Here is an 18,963-nt window from a genome sequence, read left to right as displayed (position 1 = left end):
AACAGAATGAAAATACAAGCTATAAACTAGGAGATAATATTTGCAAACCACATATCCATCTAAGGATTACTACCAATAATGTACAAAAAAACCTGAAGCCATATTTGTAAATCATCATCATCATCATCATCAAAATAGAAAATGGGCAGGAGACATGGAGATATTTTACCAAAAAGGATACACAGTTGTCAAATAAGCACATGCAAAGATCTTCTATACATTAAACATCAACATCATTAACCATTAGAGAAATGAAAGATTAAAACCACAATGAGATATCACTGCATACCTATCAGAAAACCCCAAATTTAAAAGAAAAAAAATGCTCGCTAAAACAAATAAATCCTGGATTTAGAGAAACTGGATCACTCAGACACTGCTGGTATGAATGAAAAATGGTACTCTGGGAAAATGTGACCTTCTCTATAAAAAGCAAACATGCAACTACCATACAACAAGTAATAATATACCTGGGCATCTACAACACAGAAAAAAAAAAAAACAGGTTCACATAAAAAATCTGTACAAGAATATTAGTATTGCAATTTTATTTGCAATACCCCAAAATTGAAAGCAAACTGATTAGACTATCTCATATGATAGAATACTACTTACAAATAAAAAAGAACAATAATTGCCACATTCAATAATCTGGATGAAATCTTCAGAGAATTACGCTATCTTAAAAAAAAAATCAATCCCAAAAGGTTACGTACTACTTACTGTATAATACCATTTTTACAACATTCTTGAAATGCTAAAATTAAAGATATGGAAAATAGATTACAACTGCCAGGGGTTTTGGAGGCAGGAAACAGGGCAACATGAGAGATCTTTGTGGTGATGAAATTGTTCTATATCTTGTCAGCATCAATATCTTAGTTGTTATAGCATACTATATAGTTTTTAAGATGCTATCATAAGTAAACTAGGCAAAGAATTACAAGATATCTTTGTATTAATTCTTACAACTTATATAAATCTATAATTATCTCAAAATAAAAGAGCTTAAAGAGAATAGAAAGCTCCACCTTATTCCCCCATAAAAACAGATTGAAAAATGATACACAAACTAAAACACCTTTATGAGAATTCCAGAATCTAGTTAAGAAGTTGCAGTACACCAGGTGGGCATGAAGCCAAGAACAGTCACATTGAAACAGGTAAGAATGATTTCACCTTACACACACTAACACCTTCCCCAAGTCAACATAGCTCAGTGCCTGGAGAGAATATTTCAGATAACAACTTCTCCCTTAGGTAGAGAAGAGTGGATTGTGCATCCAATGTTCTGGATTTTATGACAGTTTCCCAAGGGACTGGTTATTGTCTCACTTCACTTGGAATGCTCACAAAACCAATATAATTTGGTTACCAGAGGGCTGCAGAGAGCAAAGAAAAGCAGGGAGCAGTTTGCTATTGCTGGCACACCTCAGCATGCTCAAGAGAAGGCAAACAACTTGAGGTTTCTTTCTGGAGGGAGAGAAACGAAATATGCATTTAACATTGTGGCTCTAAGGAGGGTTTCCTGAGGGACTAGTATCTTACCTACTCTGAATTGAGGTTCTGATAAACGAGCATAGTTGGATAGTTAGTTGGTAAATGAGAATGGTGGTGAGTGAAGTAGCTTCCTGATATAGAACCAGAGAACCTACAGACATCAAAGGGAGCAAAAGATTACAATCTCTGGAAAAAGAAACTGGCAAACCTCTCTAATTAAAATAGTGCATGCACAGACCCTGAGAAATCACAGTCCTTCCCAAAAGGTTCCAGAGTTCTCCAGAATCTTATCCAGGCTAACTACTGATGGTCTTCCCCTACACAAAATTACTTCATAAAGACTGGGAGAGGTGGCTGTTTTTTCAAATGAGATGCTCCCAACACAAAGTTAGAGACACATAAAGAAACAGGGCAACATGGCTCAAAGAACCAATTGCCAAAAACTGACTCTAAAGAAATGGAAGCACATGATCTTTGACAAGAATGTCAAGACTACTCATGTTGAAAGGAAGTTCTATCAACAAACAATGCTGGGAAAACTGGACATTTGCAAGCAAAAGAATGAAACTGAACTTATACCATGCATAAAAATTAACTAAATATTTAAAGATAATACTTAAACTATAAAACTCCTAAAAGAAACACAGGGGAAAAGCTATATGACACTGTTGTTGCCAATAATTTCTTAGGAATTACAACAGAAATATAGGCTATAAAATAAAGCAGACAACAGGACTACATCAAACTAAAAAGCTTCTGCATAGCAAAGGCAACAATCAACAGGATTAAAATGTAACCTCTAGAATGAGAGAAAACATCTGTAAATCATATATCTGACAAGGGTTTAATCTCCAAAATAAACCCTCTTACAAAAGGAACTCTTACAAGTCAATAGGGGGGAAAAACACACACACAAATAACCCTGGGCAAAGGACTTCAATAGACATTTCTCTAAAGAAGACATACAAATGGCAAACAGATATAGGAAAAGATATTCATTATCACCAATTATTAGGAAAATGCAAAAAAAACCCCACAATGAGATATCAGCTTACACTTTTAGAGATGGCCATTGCAAGAAAGCTGGGGTGGACGGGGAGAACAAGTGTTGGCAATACAGAGTAATTTTAACAACTGCGCACTACTGATGAAAAGGCAAAATGGTGTAGTAACTATAGAAAACAATTGGAGTCTCTTCCAAAAATTAAACATAGAACCACTATATGATTTTGCAATCCCACTATTTACCCAAAAGAATTAAACATAAGATCTAGAAAAGATATTTATACTCTGGTATTCATTGTAGCATTGTGTATAATAGCCAAGAGGTAAAAACAACCTAATAATCTACCAACAGATGAAAGGATAAAAAAAATGTGTTATACATATACAACAGAATATTATTCAGCCATTAAAAAGGAAAGAAATCCATAAATGAACCTTGAGGACATTATGCTAAGGAAAATAAATCACAGAAGGACAAATACTGCATGATCCCATTTATAGGATGTATCTAAACTAGACAAATTCATGGAAATAGAAAGTACAACAGGGCTTGGCAGGGGATAAGGGGAGGGAGAAATGAGAAGTTTCTGTCCAGAAAATCAGTCATTCAAGATGAAAAAATTCTAGAAATCCACTGTACAACAATGGGCTTATAGTTAGCCATTCTGAATTGTTCATTTAAAAAAATGTATTAAGCAGGTATAACCTATGTGTGTGTTTACCACAATACAAAATACACAATTAAAAAATTTTAAGTGGCAAAAAGAAGGTCTGACATTTAGTATTAGCACAAAACATGACAAAGTCAAAGTAAACACAAAAGTGCAGTGGTAAATGGACTAGACTGAGCCTAGCTATCTGGGTTCAAATTGGGATAGCAGATAGCCTCTTTATCCTGCTTTCTTCATCAGTAAAATGAATTAGACTAGAGGAACTTAAAAATATCTTTCAGCTCTAATAGTCTATGAATCATCTTAACACAAACTGGAAAGCTTGGAATAAAAGACCACAGTTTAATAACATCACCCAAAAAGCCTGTTGAGTGTTTTAGAAATGGACTATTACTAAAGTTTTCTAAGTCTTAAGGAAAATCAAGTAACACAGATGTCTGTTCCACTGATGTAATAATAGTTAAAACAAATACTTCACATAGTTTTTCAGCCATTTAGTGTTTTTACATGATCCACCCAAATATCAATGTGGCATATGAAACAATAGTTTGGACATTTTCCATGTTAAAAAACATCCTAAGTGTTCTTTTTTTAAAGATCCTGGTATATGATGTATAAAACATTCTTTCAAAACATGCACACTTAGTTTTAGTGGAATTTCTCAAAAACATTATTTTTTTCTTAATTTTCACCAAGTACTATGTCTAGAAATAAATGTGTCATCTAGTAGCAAATGCACAGACCTTGGAATCAGAGGGCATGATTTCAAATCTTCCCTACCTTCTGTCATCAGACACATTATAAAAATACCTGAACGTCAATCTTTCTATTTGTAAAATAGAGACTGAATGTTACCCAACTCAACTTTTCACACTTAGGACCCCTTATGTTGTTGGTGGTGGGGTGGTGGTTTTATGTTTGTTTGTTTTTATTTTGTTTCATACTAAGGATTTAACCCAGGGTGCTCTACCACTGAGCTACATCCTAAGCCCTTTTTATTTTGAGACAGGGTCTCATTAAGTTGCTTGAGAACTTGCTAAGTTGCTGAGGCTGCTGGACTTGAACTTGCAATCCTCTTGCTTCGGCCTCCCAAGTTGCTGGGACTTCAGGTGTGAGTCACTGTGCCTGGCTATATTATACTCTTTTACACATACCTTGTTTCAAAGGATCTGTCTTTCAGACAACCGGGATTTATTAAGTAATAATAAATCATCTAAAGACTGCCAACATGAGATTCAAAATATCCTGAAATATGAATTTGGGTAAAATTTTAACCCAACACAAATTTCCTAAGAATAAATATATTATTTCTGTTAAGCTATTGAAATACAAATAATGCCACTCATAATTAATATTGAGTTCAGCAACACCAAGCTGACAATTACAGGTCTAAGCACTATCTAAATTCTAAGAATTCCATTTTCACCAATTTTGGGGGGAACTAATATTATTCATTATGAATTCCTTAAAAGATCATCAAAACAGTGGAAAAAAGTGAAAACACATTCTAGTCTTTTATTTGTTCAAATACTAAAAACCAAAAATGTCAGGTACTGTGCTATATGATTTTTTAATTAAAAATAATTGATAACTTTTTTCAAATAACACTTGATCAACTTTTTAAGGTTTTCCCTCTTTCTTTTTTAAGGTAGGGAGATAGCAGTACTGTTTATTTTACAGATGGTCTAGATTTTCAAGCAATATCAACTTTAAAAACTACTGAAATCATTCACACCAGTCAGAATGGCGTTATCAAGAATACAAACAACAATAAGCGTTTATGAGGATGTGGGGGAAAAGGCACACTCATACATTGCTGGTGGGACTGCAAATTGGTGCAATATAAAATGTAGTCAATAAGTACTTTCTTAATAAATGAATGAATTAATGATGCATTCATAACACATACAAGCTTTAGGGACACTGTCACCACTGCATTCCAAACTTTAATAGTACTTTATAGTCATGCTCAAACTTCTCATACATCTTAGTTTTGATGTTAAGGAGAGATTTGGATGGGGTGGCAGTACTAGGAATGGAACTCAGAGCCTTGGCATGCTAGGCAAGCATTGTACCACTGAGTACTACAGGGTAGCACTGTGTCCAGCCCTCAAGGAGATTTTTATCTAAAAATTACTTGTACTCTGTGTTGTATGTGCAAGAAGATCATGGACCAAGCAGGTCTTCATTTACATTTCTTTACACAGTTTTAAATTTATATATATTAAAACACAATAAAGATTCAATAAAAAAACTGTGTATGAATAAACAGTCAATTAAACAAAAGAGAATAGAAAGTCCAGAATGAAACCAAATTCATACAGGATCTTAATATATGGTATCAAGGAAGTATCAAAGCAGTGGGAAATAAAGTTGGATCCATAGTTTCAGTATAAATCCCAAATGTATCAAAAATTTAAGTTTCCAGAAGATAATTTAAAATGTATTACAGTATCAGAATAGGGAAGACATTATTAATTACACCAAGATAACAAATACTAGAAGAGAAAGATTATTTTAAAAGGTCATTAAGAGACATTAAATACATTTATATATACTTAGAAAACTAAGCTTTAAAAGGAAATTCCATTATAAACAAAAAAAGTCTGTTAAACCATACCATAAAGGCATATAGACACATAAAGTCCTACCAGGTAAACACATAAAATACCAATAATCTAATTTTAAAATGCGAAATAGATATGATCATATTTTTGATAGAAAAGTGCAGAAGGCTCATAAACGTACAAAAAATGCTCAGTCTCATTCTTAATAGGAGAAATTCAAAATAATACTATACTGAATGCCCTATTTCAACTATCAGATTGGCAAAAATCCAGAATTTTGACAGCCCACCAAGGTTTCAGGAAAACAAAAAATCTGATATATGCTGGTAGGAATGTAAATTGGTACATACGTGTCTATTTAGGGTAGTCTGGCAACATTTATCAAATTTAAATTATACGTAGTTTAAAGATGTATTTTTATTTTTTTCTTTGTTCTAATCAGTGATACATAACATCAGAATGCTCTTTGATTCATTGTACACAAATGGAGCACAGGTTTTGACTTCTCTGGTTGTACCAAAGTTGGGTCACACTATTCGTGCAATCATACATGTACCTACAGTAATGATGTCTCATTCCACCATATTTCCTATCCCCATGCCCCCTCCTCTCTTCCCCTTTGCCCCATCCAAAGTTCCTCCACTCTTCCCATGCTCCCCACCCCATTATGGATTAGCATCCACTTATCAGAGAAAACATTTGGCCTTTGGTTTTTGGGGACTGGCTTATTTCACTTAGCATTACCCTCTCCAATTCCATCCATTTACCTGCAAATGCCATAATTTTATTCTCTTTTATTGCTGAGTAATATTCCATTGTGTGTGTGTGTGTGTGTGTGTGTGTATGCCACAGTTTCTTTACCATTCATTTATTAATGGGAACCTAGGTTGGTTCCACAGTTTGGCTATTGTGAACTTGTACTGCTATGAATGTTGATGTGGCTGCATCCCTGCAGTATGCTATTTTTAAGTCCTTTGGTTATAGACCAAGGAGTTGGATAGCTGGGTCAAATGATCGTTCCATTCCAAGTTTTCTAAGGAATCTCCATACTGCTTTCCATAGCAGTTGTACCAATTTGCAGTCCCACCAGCAATGTATGAGTGTGCCTTTTCCCCCACACCCTCATAAACACTTATTATTGTTTGTATTCTTGATAACACCATTCTGACTGGTGTGAAATGAAATCTTGGAGTAGTTTTGTTTTGCATTTATTTCTCTAGTTGCTAGAGATGTTCAACATTTTTTTTACATATTTGTTGACTGACTGTATATCATCTTCTGAGAAGTGTCTGTTCAGTTCCTTGGCCCATTTATTGATTGGGTTGTTTTTTTGGTGTTACCCTTTTTGAGTTCTTTATATATCCTAAAGATTAGTTTTCTATCTGATGTGTGTGTGTGTGGTGAAAATTTGCTCCCATTCTGTAGGCTCTCTATTCACCTCAATGATTGTTTCTTTTGCTGAGAAGAAGCTTTTTAGTTTGAATCCATCCCATTTATTGATTCTTGATTTTATTTCTTGCACTTTAAAAGTCTTGCTAAGGAAGTCGGGGCCTACCTAGTCTGACATAATGAAGATTTGGGTCTATTTTTTCTTCTACTAGGCATAAAGTCTCTGGTCTAATTCCTAGGACTTTGATCCACTTTGAGTTTTGTGCATGGTGAGAGGTGTTTACTTTGATTTTAATGCATATGGATTTCCAGTTTTCCCAGCACCATTTGTTGAAGAGGCTATCTTTTCTCCAATGTGTCTTTTGGTGCCTTTATCTAGTATGAGATAACTGTATTTATGTGGGTTCATTTCTGTGTCTTCTATTCAGTACCATTGGTCTACAGGTCTATTTTGGTACCAATACTATGTCATGCTTTGCAACTATTGCTCTGTAGTATAGTTTAAGGCCTGATATAGTGATGCCTCCTGCTTCATTCTTCTTGCTAAGGATTGCTTTGGCTATTCTATGTCTCTTATTTTTCCAAATGAATTTCATTATTGCTTTTTCTATCTCTATAAGGAATGACATTGGGATTTTAATTGGAATCACATTTAATCTGTATAGCGCTTTTGGTAATATGGCCATTTTGACAATATTAATTCTACCTATCCAAAGGCATGGGAGATCTTTCCATCTTCTAAGATCTTCTTCAATTTTTTTCTTTAGTGTTCTGTAGTTTTCATTGTAAAGGACTTTCACCTCTTTTGGTAAGTTGATTCCCACATATTTTATTTGTTTTGAGGCTATTGTGAATGGGGTAGTTTTCCTAATTTCTCTTCCAGAGGATTCATCACTGATGTATAGAAATGCATTTAATTTATGGGTATTGATTTTATATCCTGCTACTTTGCTGAATTCATTTACTAATTCTGGAAGTTTTCTGGTGGAATTTTTTTTGATCTTCTAAGTATAGAAACATGTAGTGGGCAAACAATGATAGTTTGTTCTTCTTTTCCTATTCATATCCCTTAAATTTCTTTCATCTAATTGCTCTGGCTAGAGTTTCAAGAACTATGTTGAATAGAAGTGGTGAAAGAGGGCACCTTTGTCTCGCTCCAATTTTTAGGGGGAATACTTTCATTTTTTCGCCATTTAGAATGATGTTGGCCTTGGGATTAGCATAGATAAGTTATACAATGTTGAGGTATGTTCCTACTATCCCTAGTTTTTCTGGTGTTTTGAACCTATTTAAAAGGTGCATTGTGACATTTAATACATGTATACGATATGTAGTGATCAGATCAGGGTAACTGACATGTAATTCACCTCAGACGTATCATTCCTTTGTGGGAGAAACATTCAAAATCCTCTCTACTTGCTATTTTAAAATATCACTTAGTTTTTGTCAACCAGTTTTCTTACCATATTGCAGAACATTAGGAGTTACTCTTCTCAACCAACTGTAGCCCTGCACTAGTTAACCATGCTCTCTCCAATCCTTCCTCCCCCACACTCTTCATTTGCTTTTATTTTTAACTGCTTTCTTGATTTTATTCCAAAAGTCACAAAACTAGAACAAGTTTAAACAAAAAAAAAATTTGTTCTTACAAGTTTCAAAATATGCATCCCTAGATGTTAGCCAGAAATTTCAAATACAAAATCTGAAACAGACTATCAATTCTCTGCATTGTACATGTGAAATACCAAGACATTTTTCTCAATAGTACAAATGTATTGATCACTAAAATTCAGAGTTAGAGATGAGTGAATCAGTGAACTGTGGTTTTCTTAACAAATAAAGCCAACTTTTTTTTTCTTTCACATATAAGTGAGAACATGTTGTATTTGTCTTTCTTTGCTTGACTTATATCACTCAACATAATACCTTCCAGCTTAATCCATGTGGCTGCAAATGACAGAATTTCGTTTTTTTTTTTTTTATGGCTGAATAATATAGTAATCATATTCCACTGTGTGTATGTATACACACACACACATACACACCATATTTTCTTTATTTATCCATCCATTAATGGACACCTGTCTATAGAATTAACTCTGCTTCCCTGTTTAATATATAATATTTATGCTTAAATCCAGTTAACTTGACTTTAAAGACGGGAATAGCCAATTTGTGAGAAGGCCACATTGCAGAGGAACTGTGGGGACCTCTAGGAGCTGTCTGCAGTCCCTACTGATAGTCAGCAAGAAAGTAAGGACCTCAGACCCACAAACAAAAGAACTGAATTCCACCAACAACCACATGAGCTTATATAAGAACTCAAAGCTCTAAAAAGAAATGTATCCTGGTTGAAACTATGACTGGAGACTTGTGAGTCCTTGAGCAGAGGACCCATTTAAGCCATGCCTGAACTGATGACTTAGGAACTGGAAGAAAATAAATGTCTTAAACTGATAACTGTGGTAATTTATTACACAGCAAAAGAAAGACAATATACTATCCAACGTCTCTAGCCCTTGTGTGCTCCAGGATGTCATTTTCTTCCTGCTTCTAACCAACTTTTTACTTCTTTTCTTCTTCTTCTTTTTTTAATTTATTTATTAATTCTTTTTATTTGGACATGACTTTTGATTTTTAATCAACCAACCAACGTACAAACCGTTTTTGCAGTAAGTACTGGATCTTTTAAGATCATTTTTGCTCCTTAGGCATCTCCAGAAAGGGTTTCATAGAAGGAGTCAGTCTATTGTCCTATCTCCAAGGTCCCCATTTTGCCTTTGAAGATCACCCTTCACTCTATGTTGTGAGTGAACTGGCAAGAGGAGCAGCAGGGAGATCAGTTAGGAGGCTACTGTGGAAGTTCAGGTAACAGATGACTTAACTAGGGCATGGCAAGGAAACTAGACAGAAGCAGAGGGATTTGAGGGAAGGTAACAGAAGTGACCCCCAACTTAAGTATATATTGATAACCACTGTTGATATTATAATAGCCAGGTAATATTTAGCATGTTTTCTTTTTCTTAATGCATATGTTTATAATAGTATATTTTTAGAGAATTGGAATAACATTTTGTTTTTATTCATTTATTTATTTACTTATTTTTGCGGTGCTGGAGATTGAACCCAGGACCTTGTACATGCAAGGTAAGTACTCTATTGACTAAGCTACATCCCCAGCCTTTGTTTTTTAATTTTATATTTTGACCCTTTACCCTTGTTGTGACCATTTATCTAAAGCGCTAAATACCATTTAAAAACACATAAATAAATATAGTCATCTAGTGCATTTCTGGTTAAAATCTTGTGTCTGTGAGTATTTTAAATATATTTGATTTTTTTCTAATTATAAAACCTAGTTTTACTTCATAGAAACCTATTCTATTTTTCCTTACCTTTTAGTTAAGCTTTAAAAAGAAATGTGTCTAAGTATTGTACTACTTAGGCTAATAACCTTCAGAAAGAAAACACTAGTTCTCAACGCTATCAGTAGCATGTGAGTATGTGTTTCCCCAGTAGGTAGAATTATCATTTTTAAATACCTGACAACTTTTATAAATCAGAAATTGCATAATATTTATTTTTACTCTGTACTTATTCAGTATTGCTGAGAATTTTTCATTATTTATTGTCTGTTCTTTTTTCTACCAGGGCACTGGCCTTTTTTTTTTTTTTTTTTTTTTTAATAAATCAACTTACACGTGTCCTCTATATATTTAACTTGTTACTATATATATTCACAGGTTATGCTTTCTATTTGTCATTTGACTTCTTACTTTTATGCTGTGCTCTGAAACCATTTTTAGTTTTCATGTATCTAAATTCATCTCTTTTTTTTTTCTTTGTCATTTCACCCTTTGCTCTTATGCTTAAAAATACTCTCATACTACAATAATAAAGGCATCCTTAAACTGTTTTTTATGGTTGCCTTTAAAAAAAACACACACACAAACTGTTATCTGAAAATCATTTTTGTGTATAAAACACGAGTCAAGCAAGTTTTTTAAATCATGAAAATTTAAATTCATTAAATTTTTCCTAAGTATATTTTGGAAAATATGCTATCTGTACTAATCTGATCAAACACTTTCTAATCTCAAATTCTTTTTCCTTTAAACAAATGGGCCTTCAAACACAGACTTAACTGACATGACTACGATAGAAGCAAACTTAACGCTACCTCTAACCTTAGATTCAGTGGACAAGAAAAGCAAATCCTTGTCAAAGCAATTAAAACAACAAAAGGCTACAGCTTCTCATCACTCAGACAGTCCAACATAGCACCAATGTAATCTGGGGAGGGTATCTTTATGGAATATTACGTCTTTCTCGCTCATGGTAGAAAGAACGTTTCCATCAGCAGTCTCAGATAGAGAGCACCAGTCTGCTCAGCAAAGGTAACTCACCAAAATCTTTCTAAATAACATCACTACAGATCAGCTACACTCTTGCATTTTGAACACAGTTGTTTATGTCTAAATAAACAGATAAGATGTATCACTCAGCTTTATACTTAAATCCAATTGACTACAACTACTTTAATTGTCTCATTACAAAGTGGTTTCTGTTACGGGACCCCCAAAAGGAATTTGTTTAGGGAACTCTCCTAAAACACTGTTAAAGCAATAATGTATTAATCTATTATCATCAAAGGACAACCCCCACACTCCACAGGAAAAAAAATGATAAGTAGAGGTTCTAGGTAAGGTATACTGTTATCAGGGAAACAAGCAGGCAACCTATCCAACATCCTATCAACGGGATAATATAGGTTCCTAGTTTTAGGATGTACACTGCATATGACTTGCATATGACACAAAAGTGACAAAAATGTTACTGAGTCAACTTAAATCCTGAAAAAGTCACTCTATTCTGTCCCAAAAGTATTTGTCTTGAGTTTTCTCTAATGAACCTAGAAAAGCCAACATATTTCATGAGGGCTAAAACTTTTTTAAAGGTTAATGGAAAAATATTTTTGAGGAAAAAATGCCTCCAAATAATATTTTAGTGGGTGGATTCGGCACATACCAGTGAATACCTTTGAGCTTAATCCAATTTTGAATTAAGCTAGAATTCACCTTTAAGAAACAACCTGTTTCAAGTAAAACCCTGTTATTAATAAGAAACATGGACTGTGAATAAAAAAAAAAAAAGAGATTATCAACTGAACTGTATCTAAATATTTTACAAAGTTTTCCGTAAGCAATCAGTAAATCTTTAAAATGAATGATCTTTTAAAAAATTTGTTAGTCATTCCTCTATAAAAGCTAGCTTTTTATGTGTATGCCAAGCATAAAATTGCCCTATGACAAATTTAACAAAAACTTCACATTATAGTGTAACGTTTTCTAGTATTTCAACATAATGACAATGATTTGAAGGATAAAAACACAGAATAGTCTACGTTCTGATACACTTCAGTATGATGAAGAAAGCCTGAGAAGCAAACCAAAATTAGGTCCATATTTTAAAGCTGCAGGTAATCAAGCCAGGAAAATAAATTGAGAAACGAGTCTATGTAATCACAATCACTTGCAAAACCATTTCAAGTATTTTTTCAATTGTAACTGTTAGCAGTTTCTATGACTATAATGTTTTTAAAAAAATCTTCCACTTCAAAAATTAAACGCACATGTACATTAACATTTTTTGTCTACTTATAGTTAGGTGCTAGCTATGCCAGATTAAAATTTCCTTCTTTCACTTTCCAATTCTGCATTCCCTTCTTTTAATTTTTGTATATTATGACTTCAAGTTAATTTTGTGTTATTTATGCATATAATGACTGGCTAGAAATTTGATCTTCAAAGCTACAGTAATGTAGAATTTGACAAAGAAAATGATGCAGAGAGTCACTTCATGACAACACAATGTTTTTCACAAGGTTAATGTTACCTTTTCAGATGTTTTTCAAGGTTGGTTAATCATTTTACAAATATTCAATAATTTAAGTGTCTCAACATTATAAATTTGTATATATAACTCTTAACATAGCATATTGAAAATAAGATATAAAATGAACTGTTCATGGCTTGACAATATGTCATTAAGGCACCTAGTGCTGGCAACCTCAAATTTCTATCTTCCTCAACCTGTGTCATCCTAAAATTTCCAAGATTTAACCCTTGCCTAAAACGTTAACAGGTATTTTTCACAGGGCAGAAATCACTTAGAGCAGAATTTCAAACTTAAGGAACTGATCAAATAAAAGAGAAGTTAACCTAAATATTACCATTAAATTAATTTTCATGTAATTGACTTATCACCTGAGTGATCCATTACTAAGCAGAAACCAACTTTTTCCTAATGTATTTAAGTAGTTTTACACTGGCTCTGATGGATCTGGAGCTTCGTTCATTAGTGAGCCATCAAACCTTGGGCTACACTACAGTTTCTATTCTTCAGATTCTCACCATCTATGGTAACCTGAAGCAGAACCACCTGTGTTAATTTGAAGAACTATGTCAGCTTTGTTATCCTCACAGTTGGGAAGGGATGTAAGAATATTCTTTGAAATTCCAAATTTGAACCATTATAGAACAGAGAAATTCTTTTTTTAACAGTTTAGTTAATTTGTTGTTGTTTTGTTTTGGTACTGGGAATTGAACCCAGGGGTGCTTTACCACTGAGCTATATCTCCAGTCCATTTTTATTTTTTATTTTGAGACAAGGTCTCGCTAAGTTGTCCAGGCTAGCCTCAAACTTGTGATTCTCCTGTCTCAGCCTCCTGAGTAGCTAAATAGGCACACACCACTGCACCGAGCTCAATTTAGTTGTTTTAAACTGGCTTCAAATAGTTTAAACAATCTTTGGGGCACTCTTACATATTTCTGATCACTTAATAAACTGATTAGCTGTGGGAGACCAACCTCGCACGTGACTGAGTTAACTCCCCTGCTGGGCAATCTGGTGTCAGGCAACCAGGCTACTAGACTGCCATACTCTTCTAGGGTTCAAGTGACTGTTTTCGTGCCTGGGCATGTCTTGCTACAGCCTCATGGATGGAGCTAGGCTCACCTGTTCCTTTGTAATATTACCCCTTACCCTGTTTAGGATAGAATCTTCCATGGAAGTGCCTTGTATGTGTTCGCTTCTCTTACTGTGCCCTTGAGTGTGGCCAACCCAGGTTTTTAGTCAACCTGCTGGCAGTGGACATCATGAAGATAGACTCAGCCCTCTGAAACCTGACCCCTTGCCTCATTTGAATAGATTCTCCTCAATAAAAGGGGTCAGCATGTGCTCTCTCTCTCTCTTTCTGCGGACCCTTAAGGTCAGAGGAGCGGTCACAGTGACCCCAAAGAAAAAGGTATTTGTGTCTCTTGTGTGGTTATTTCGTGCAGCCCAGTTAGCCCTGTTTACCTGGAGTGACCCCTGAGCCTTTTAGTCCTGAGAACAGAAACCCGGCAATTAGCCTTTTTTATATATATTCTTTTCATATTTGCAAAGGAGTTCCAGTATCATTTAGCAAGTTAAAAAAAATCAACACATAATACTAATAGCCAAAATATCTCTGTTTATTGTTTGTTTTAGAAATGTGTTTTTTCTTAAATGTTTTAGTTGTAGATGGACACAATATCTTTATTTATTTATTTATTTATTTCTATGTGGTGCTGAGGATCGAACCCAGTGCCTCACACATGTGAGGCAAGTGCTCTACCACTGAGCTACAACCCCAGCCCAATATCTGTTTACTGATACAGCCTGTAGGCTATCTACAATGTGATTTCATGTCCAGTTAATCACTATATGACTTCCATATTCAAATATGTAATGTTCATATGTTCTTCAAAAACATGGCTAGTGTCAAAATATGACTCAGGAATAAACTATTCTTTAGTCACAATGTTCATGGTAAAATATATCTGACAAATAAAAAGTATAAGAATTAAATTTTTGGCAAGAGTACTTAGACTTTTATCACTTTTATAAAAGATGGGGAAAGGAGGATGGAAAGAAATCAACATTCATTACAAAATTACTAGAAACAGGTACTATGTTAAAATACTTTACACAAAACTTCAATCAATTTTAATATTCCCTATGTTCTCTTATCAAATTATTATAAGCCAATATATTCAAATATCAAAGGAATTAAATATACTCTCTTAGAATCCTGAACTGATTCCATTTTTTCTATGGTGTATATGCAAAACTCATCACATTTTTCAACACTACTATATAGTCCAAGGTCTCTCAGTCACATTAATTTCAATTATTCTCAGAAAGTTACCCTAAAAATACCATTAGCTCACTGAAATATTCTTTTCAAGAGGCTAGTTGAGTCAAGAATTCAATTCTTACAAGCATGCATTGGTAATATCTGTTATTAATTTCATTATATATACATAAAGATGTGAGCTGCCAATCTTAAAGACTAAATACCCTTTGTTATGGCAATTTTCAGATTTAACCTCCTTTTTCAGTGCCTAGAGGTTGTAAGGAAGAGAAACAGGGTTAGAAATTAGATAGATTGAGCATTTTCAAAACCAAATGTTTTCATTCATTGATTTACAGTAAAATGGTCATTTCAGTGAAAACAGATGCTTTTAAGAGGGTACAGTGTCTAAAAGTCCAGTGCAAAATATCTTGATTAAATACATTTGAAAAAGAAATAAACTGAATTTGAGTTTTAAGCATTAAGAATACTATACATGAAATAAGACCATAAGCAACTTTATATTTATATTTAGTGATTTTAATTAAATAATAAAAATTCTAATGACTCAGCAAAATGTGGAAAATGTTTATAGCACTATTAAAAGAAAACAACAATAAAAATTTTATCAGTATAATTATATAAATATTTGCATAGACATTAAAATTAACTTTGAAAACAGCTGATCTGAGAGCTAATTGATTTGTAGATAATTGGTTTTTTTTATTTTTATAAGAATATTATATCAATAAAATGACAGTTTGAAAAATATCATCACTATATGCATCTGCAATGGTTTTGCCATTTTAAGGATATGAGTGTCTGTGTCTTAGTTTCCAGTTTTCTTTCAGGAAAGCAAACACCACAACTCCCCTATATCCTCCACAATGTTTAAAGCAGCATCCAGTGCCCAGACAGAACCAGTCAGTACTACTGATGAACACCAAATGCAGACAACATAAAAATGAGAACTTACTGTTATTTGTTGGTTCAGGAAACCCAGCCTTTGGACCACTCCAGCCTTTGTTTTCTCCTGTCTGAAAGATTAAATCAACTGTTTAAATCCAGAGAAAAAGGCTTATTTACAAAATGAAATAAAATACTGACAATCAATTAAGCAAAGTAAGGGTAATGATTTCTCCTATGGTAGTTCTGTGTACTCTCTCCAAAGAGAAGATGGCTACAAGAGTAACTAATGGGGCCTGGGGTTGCAGCTCAGTGGCGGAGTGCTTGCCTCACACATAAAGCACTAGGTTAGATTTTTCAGCACCACATAAAAATAAATAGATAGATAGATAGAAAGAAAGAATAAAAAGGTATAAGAAAAAGAGTAACTAATGTAAACAGTATCATCTATATTTGAATCTATTTCAAACTCTCCATCAACTTTCAACTGCACATGTAAATTTACAATTCAAAGTATCAAAAAAGCCTAATATTGGTGCAGTGACGCACACCTGTAATCCCAGCAGCTTGAGAGGATCAGGTGGGAGGATCATAAGTTCAAAGCAAACCTCAGCAATTTAGTGAGGCCCTAAGCAACTTGGCAAGACCCTGTCTCAAAATAAAATACAATAAATAGGGGCTTGGAACATGGCTCAGTGGTTAAGTGCGCCTGAGTTCAATCCCTGGTAGAAAGAAAGAAAGAGAGAGGGGGGAAGGAGGGAAGGGAAGGGGAGAGAGAGGGAAGGGAAGAGGAGGGGGAGGGTAGGGAAGGGGAGGGAAGGGAGAAAGGGAGACTAATATTAAGTGTAGTGTGTATAAGATAGGCTCTAAGTGATTAAAAAATATTTAATTCATTTGTAAATAAACAATATTAGTAATCACAAATACTAAAGTGACTAAAAGACCTTCATTATCAATCCTAAAGTTAAATTAAGAATAGAAGTGTTAACAGGAACTTACCTCAACATTGTAAAAGCTATTTATTCTAAGCCTCAGGCAAGCACTATTCTAAATGGAGAAAAATGGAAGGCATTCCCTCTAAAATCTGGAACAAGACAGGGATGCCCTCTCTCACCACTTCTATTCAACATAGTTCTCTAAACACTGGCCAGAGCAATTAGACAAAAGAAATTAAAGGCATAAAGATAGGAAAAGAAGAACTTAAATTAGCACTATTTGCAGATGACATGACCCTACCCTAGCAGACCCAAAAGGTTCTACCAGGAAATTTCTAGAACTAGTAAACTAATTCAGCAAAGTGGCAGGATGTAAAATCAACACCCATAAATCAAAGGCATTCCTGTGTATCAGTGACAAATCCTCTGAAATGGAAATGAGGACAACCACCCCATTCACAATATCCTCAAAAAAAAAAATAAAATACTTGGGAATCAACCTAACAAAAGAGGCGAAAGACCTATACAACGAAAACTACAGAACCCTAAAGAGAGAAATAGAAGAAGACCTTAGAAGATGGAAAGATATACCTTGTTCATGGATAGGCAGAATTAATATCATTAAGATGGCTATATTACCAAAAGTACTCTATAGGTTCAATGCAATGCCAATCAAAATTCCTCGCAGAAATAGAAAAAGCAATCATGAAATTCATCTGGAAAAATAAAAGATCCAGAATAGCTAAAGCAATTCTAAGCAGGAAGAGTGAAATAGATGGTATAGCAATACCAGATAAATAGCACTCTGATGGAGAAACAGATCCCTCCAAGGATGACAGAAATTTTAAAAGATTTTGAAAAACCACTAAAAATTGTTATCAGTATGAAAACCTTGTGAGCAGAAAGAAAATATATTCAATATTTTTTTTCATTCTTTCTTTACATTTAATTTTATTAATAGCTCCAACAGGGGCTGAGGTTGTGGCTCACAAGTAGAGCACTCGCCTAGCACGTGCAGGGTCCTGGGTTCGATTCTCAGCACCACATAAAAATAAATAAATAAATAAATGGGTGAATTAATTAATTAATTAATTAATTAAGGTGTTGTGTCCAACTACAACTAAAAAATAAATATTAAAAAAAAAATAGCTCCAATACTGTTTGTACTTATTGAACAACTAACACTATTTAAGTACTTAGAAAAATATTTATGTTTCAGGAATTCTAGAAGAGTTCCACAATTAGCCTCAGGACTGTCTAGACTTTCCAAATGAATAAATTACATTTTTTAAATGTAGAATTAAAAAAAAAACTATTACATAATTGTATTAATTTTTCTGTCCTTTACCTTGCTTTTTTATTTTAACTATATATTTGAAACAGGGAAGTAACAATTTTCATCTGAGAGCTTTGTCTAATATTGAAATTTCTCACTCTTTTAGGAGAATATGAAGAAATAAAGTCAACAGGGACAAAGTCAAAGTGATTATTAATTGTTGAGAGACACAGCCGAAGCAGCCCCAGCAAACTTCCAGCTGATTGGCTCACCGCAGCCCCAGCAAACTTCCAGCTGATTGGCTCCTCTGCAGTGATGCTCATGGGGCTGTTTCCCCGCCTTTTCAGACCACGGAGCTGCTCATTGGGGGATTCTTTTGGCTCTGCCCATGCGACCCAGCCAATCGGCCTCAAGGGCGGGAAGAGTGCCAGTTGAGGTGCTCGCCAGAAGAGCCAGTGGTGGCAGTTGGGCTCTGAGGGAATTCCTGAAGAGCTCGTGTGGTGCGGCCTGTGTGTTCTAAAAATAAAGTTCGTTCCTGCTTGATAAGTGGCTCGTGAAT

General features: G+C 34.3%; 1 protein-coding gene across 10 annotated transcripts in view; it reads right to left on the bottom strand.

Annotated features, from left to right (window-relative positions):
* Nucleotides 1–18,963, bottom strand: part of Stau2 (staufen double-stranded RNA binding protein 2) — a 274,753-nt gene that overhangs the window by 144,209 nt on the left and 111,581 nt on the right. For all 10 annotated transcript variants that reach the window (XR_009228323.1, XM_046460516.2, XM_058584403.1 and 7 more), the window contains one exon: nucleotides 16,264–16,324. Coding sequence is in view for 9 of the 10 variants with exons in the window: in XM_046460516.2 (XP_046316472.1) it covers nucleotides 16,264–16,324 (61 nt within the window). In the remaining variant the exon portion in view is untranslated. The remainder of the gene's footprint in view (nucleotides 1–16,263; nucleotides 16,325–18,963) is intronic.

The sequence above is a fragment of the Marmota monax genome, unplaced genomic scaffold (assembly GCF_021218885.2).
Source record: "Marmota monax isolate L192 unplaced genomic scaffold, Marmota_monax_Labrador192_F-V1.1 WCK01_AAM20220418_F8-fsc00063, whole genome shotgun sequence".
Lineage (NCBI taxonomy): Eukaryota > Metazoa > Chordata > Mammalia > Rodentia > Sciuridae > Marmota > Marmota monax.
Note: the sequence above shows the minus strand (reverse complement) of the source record. Positions and strands in the feature narration are given on the sequence as shown.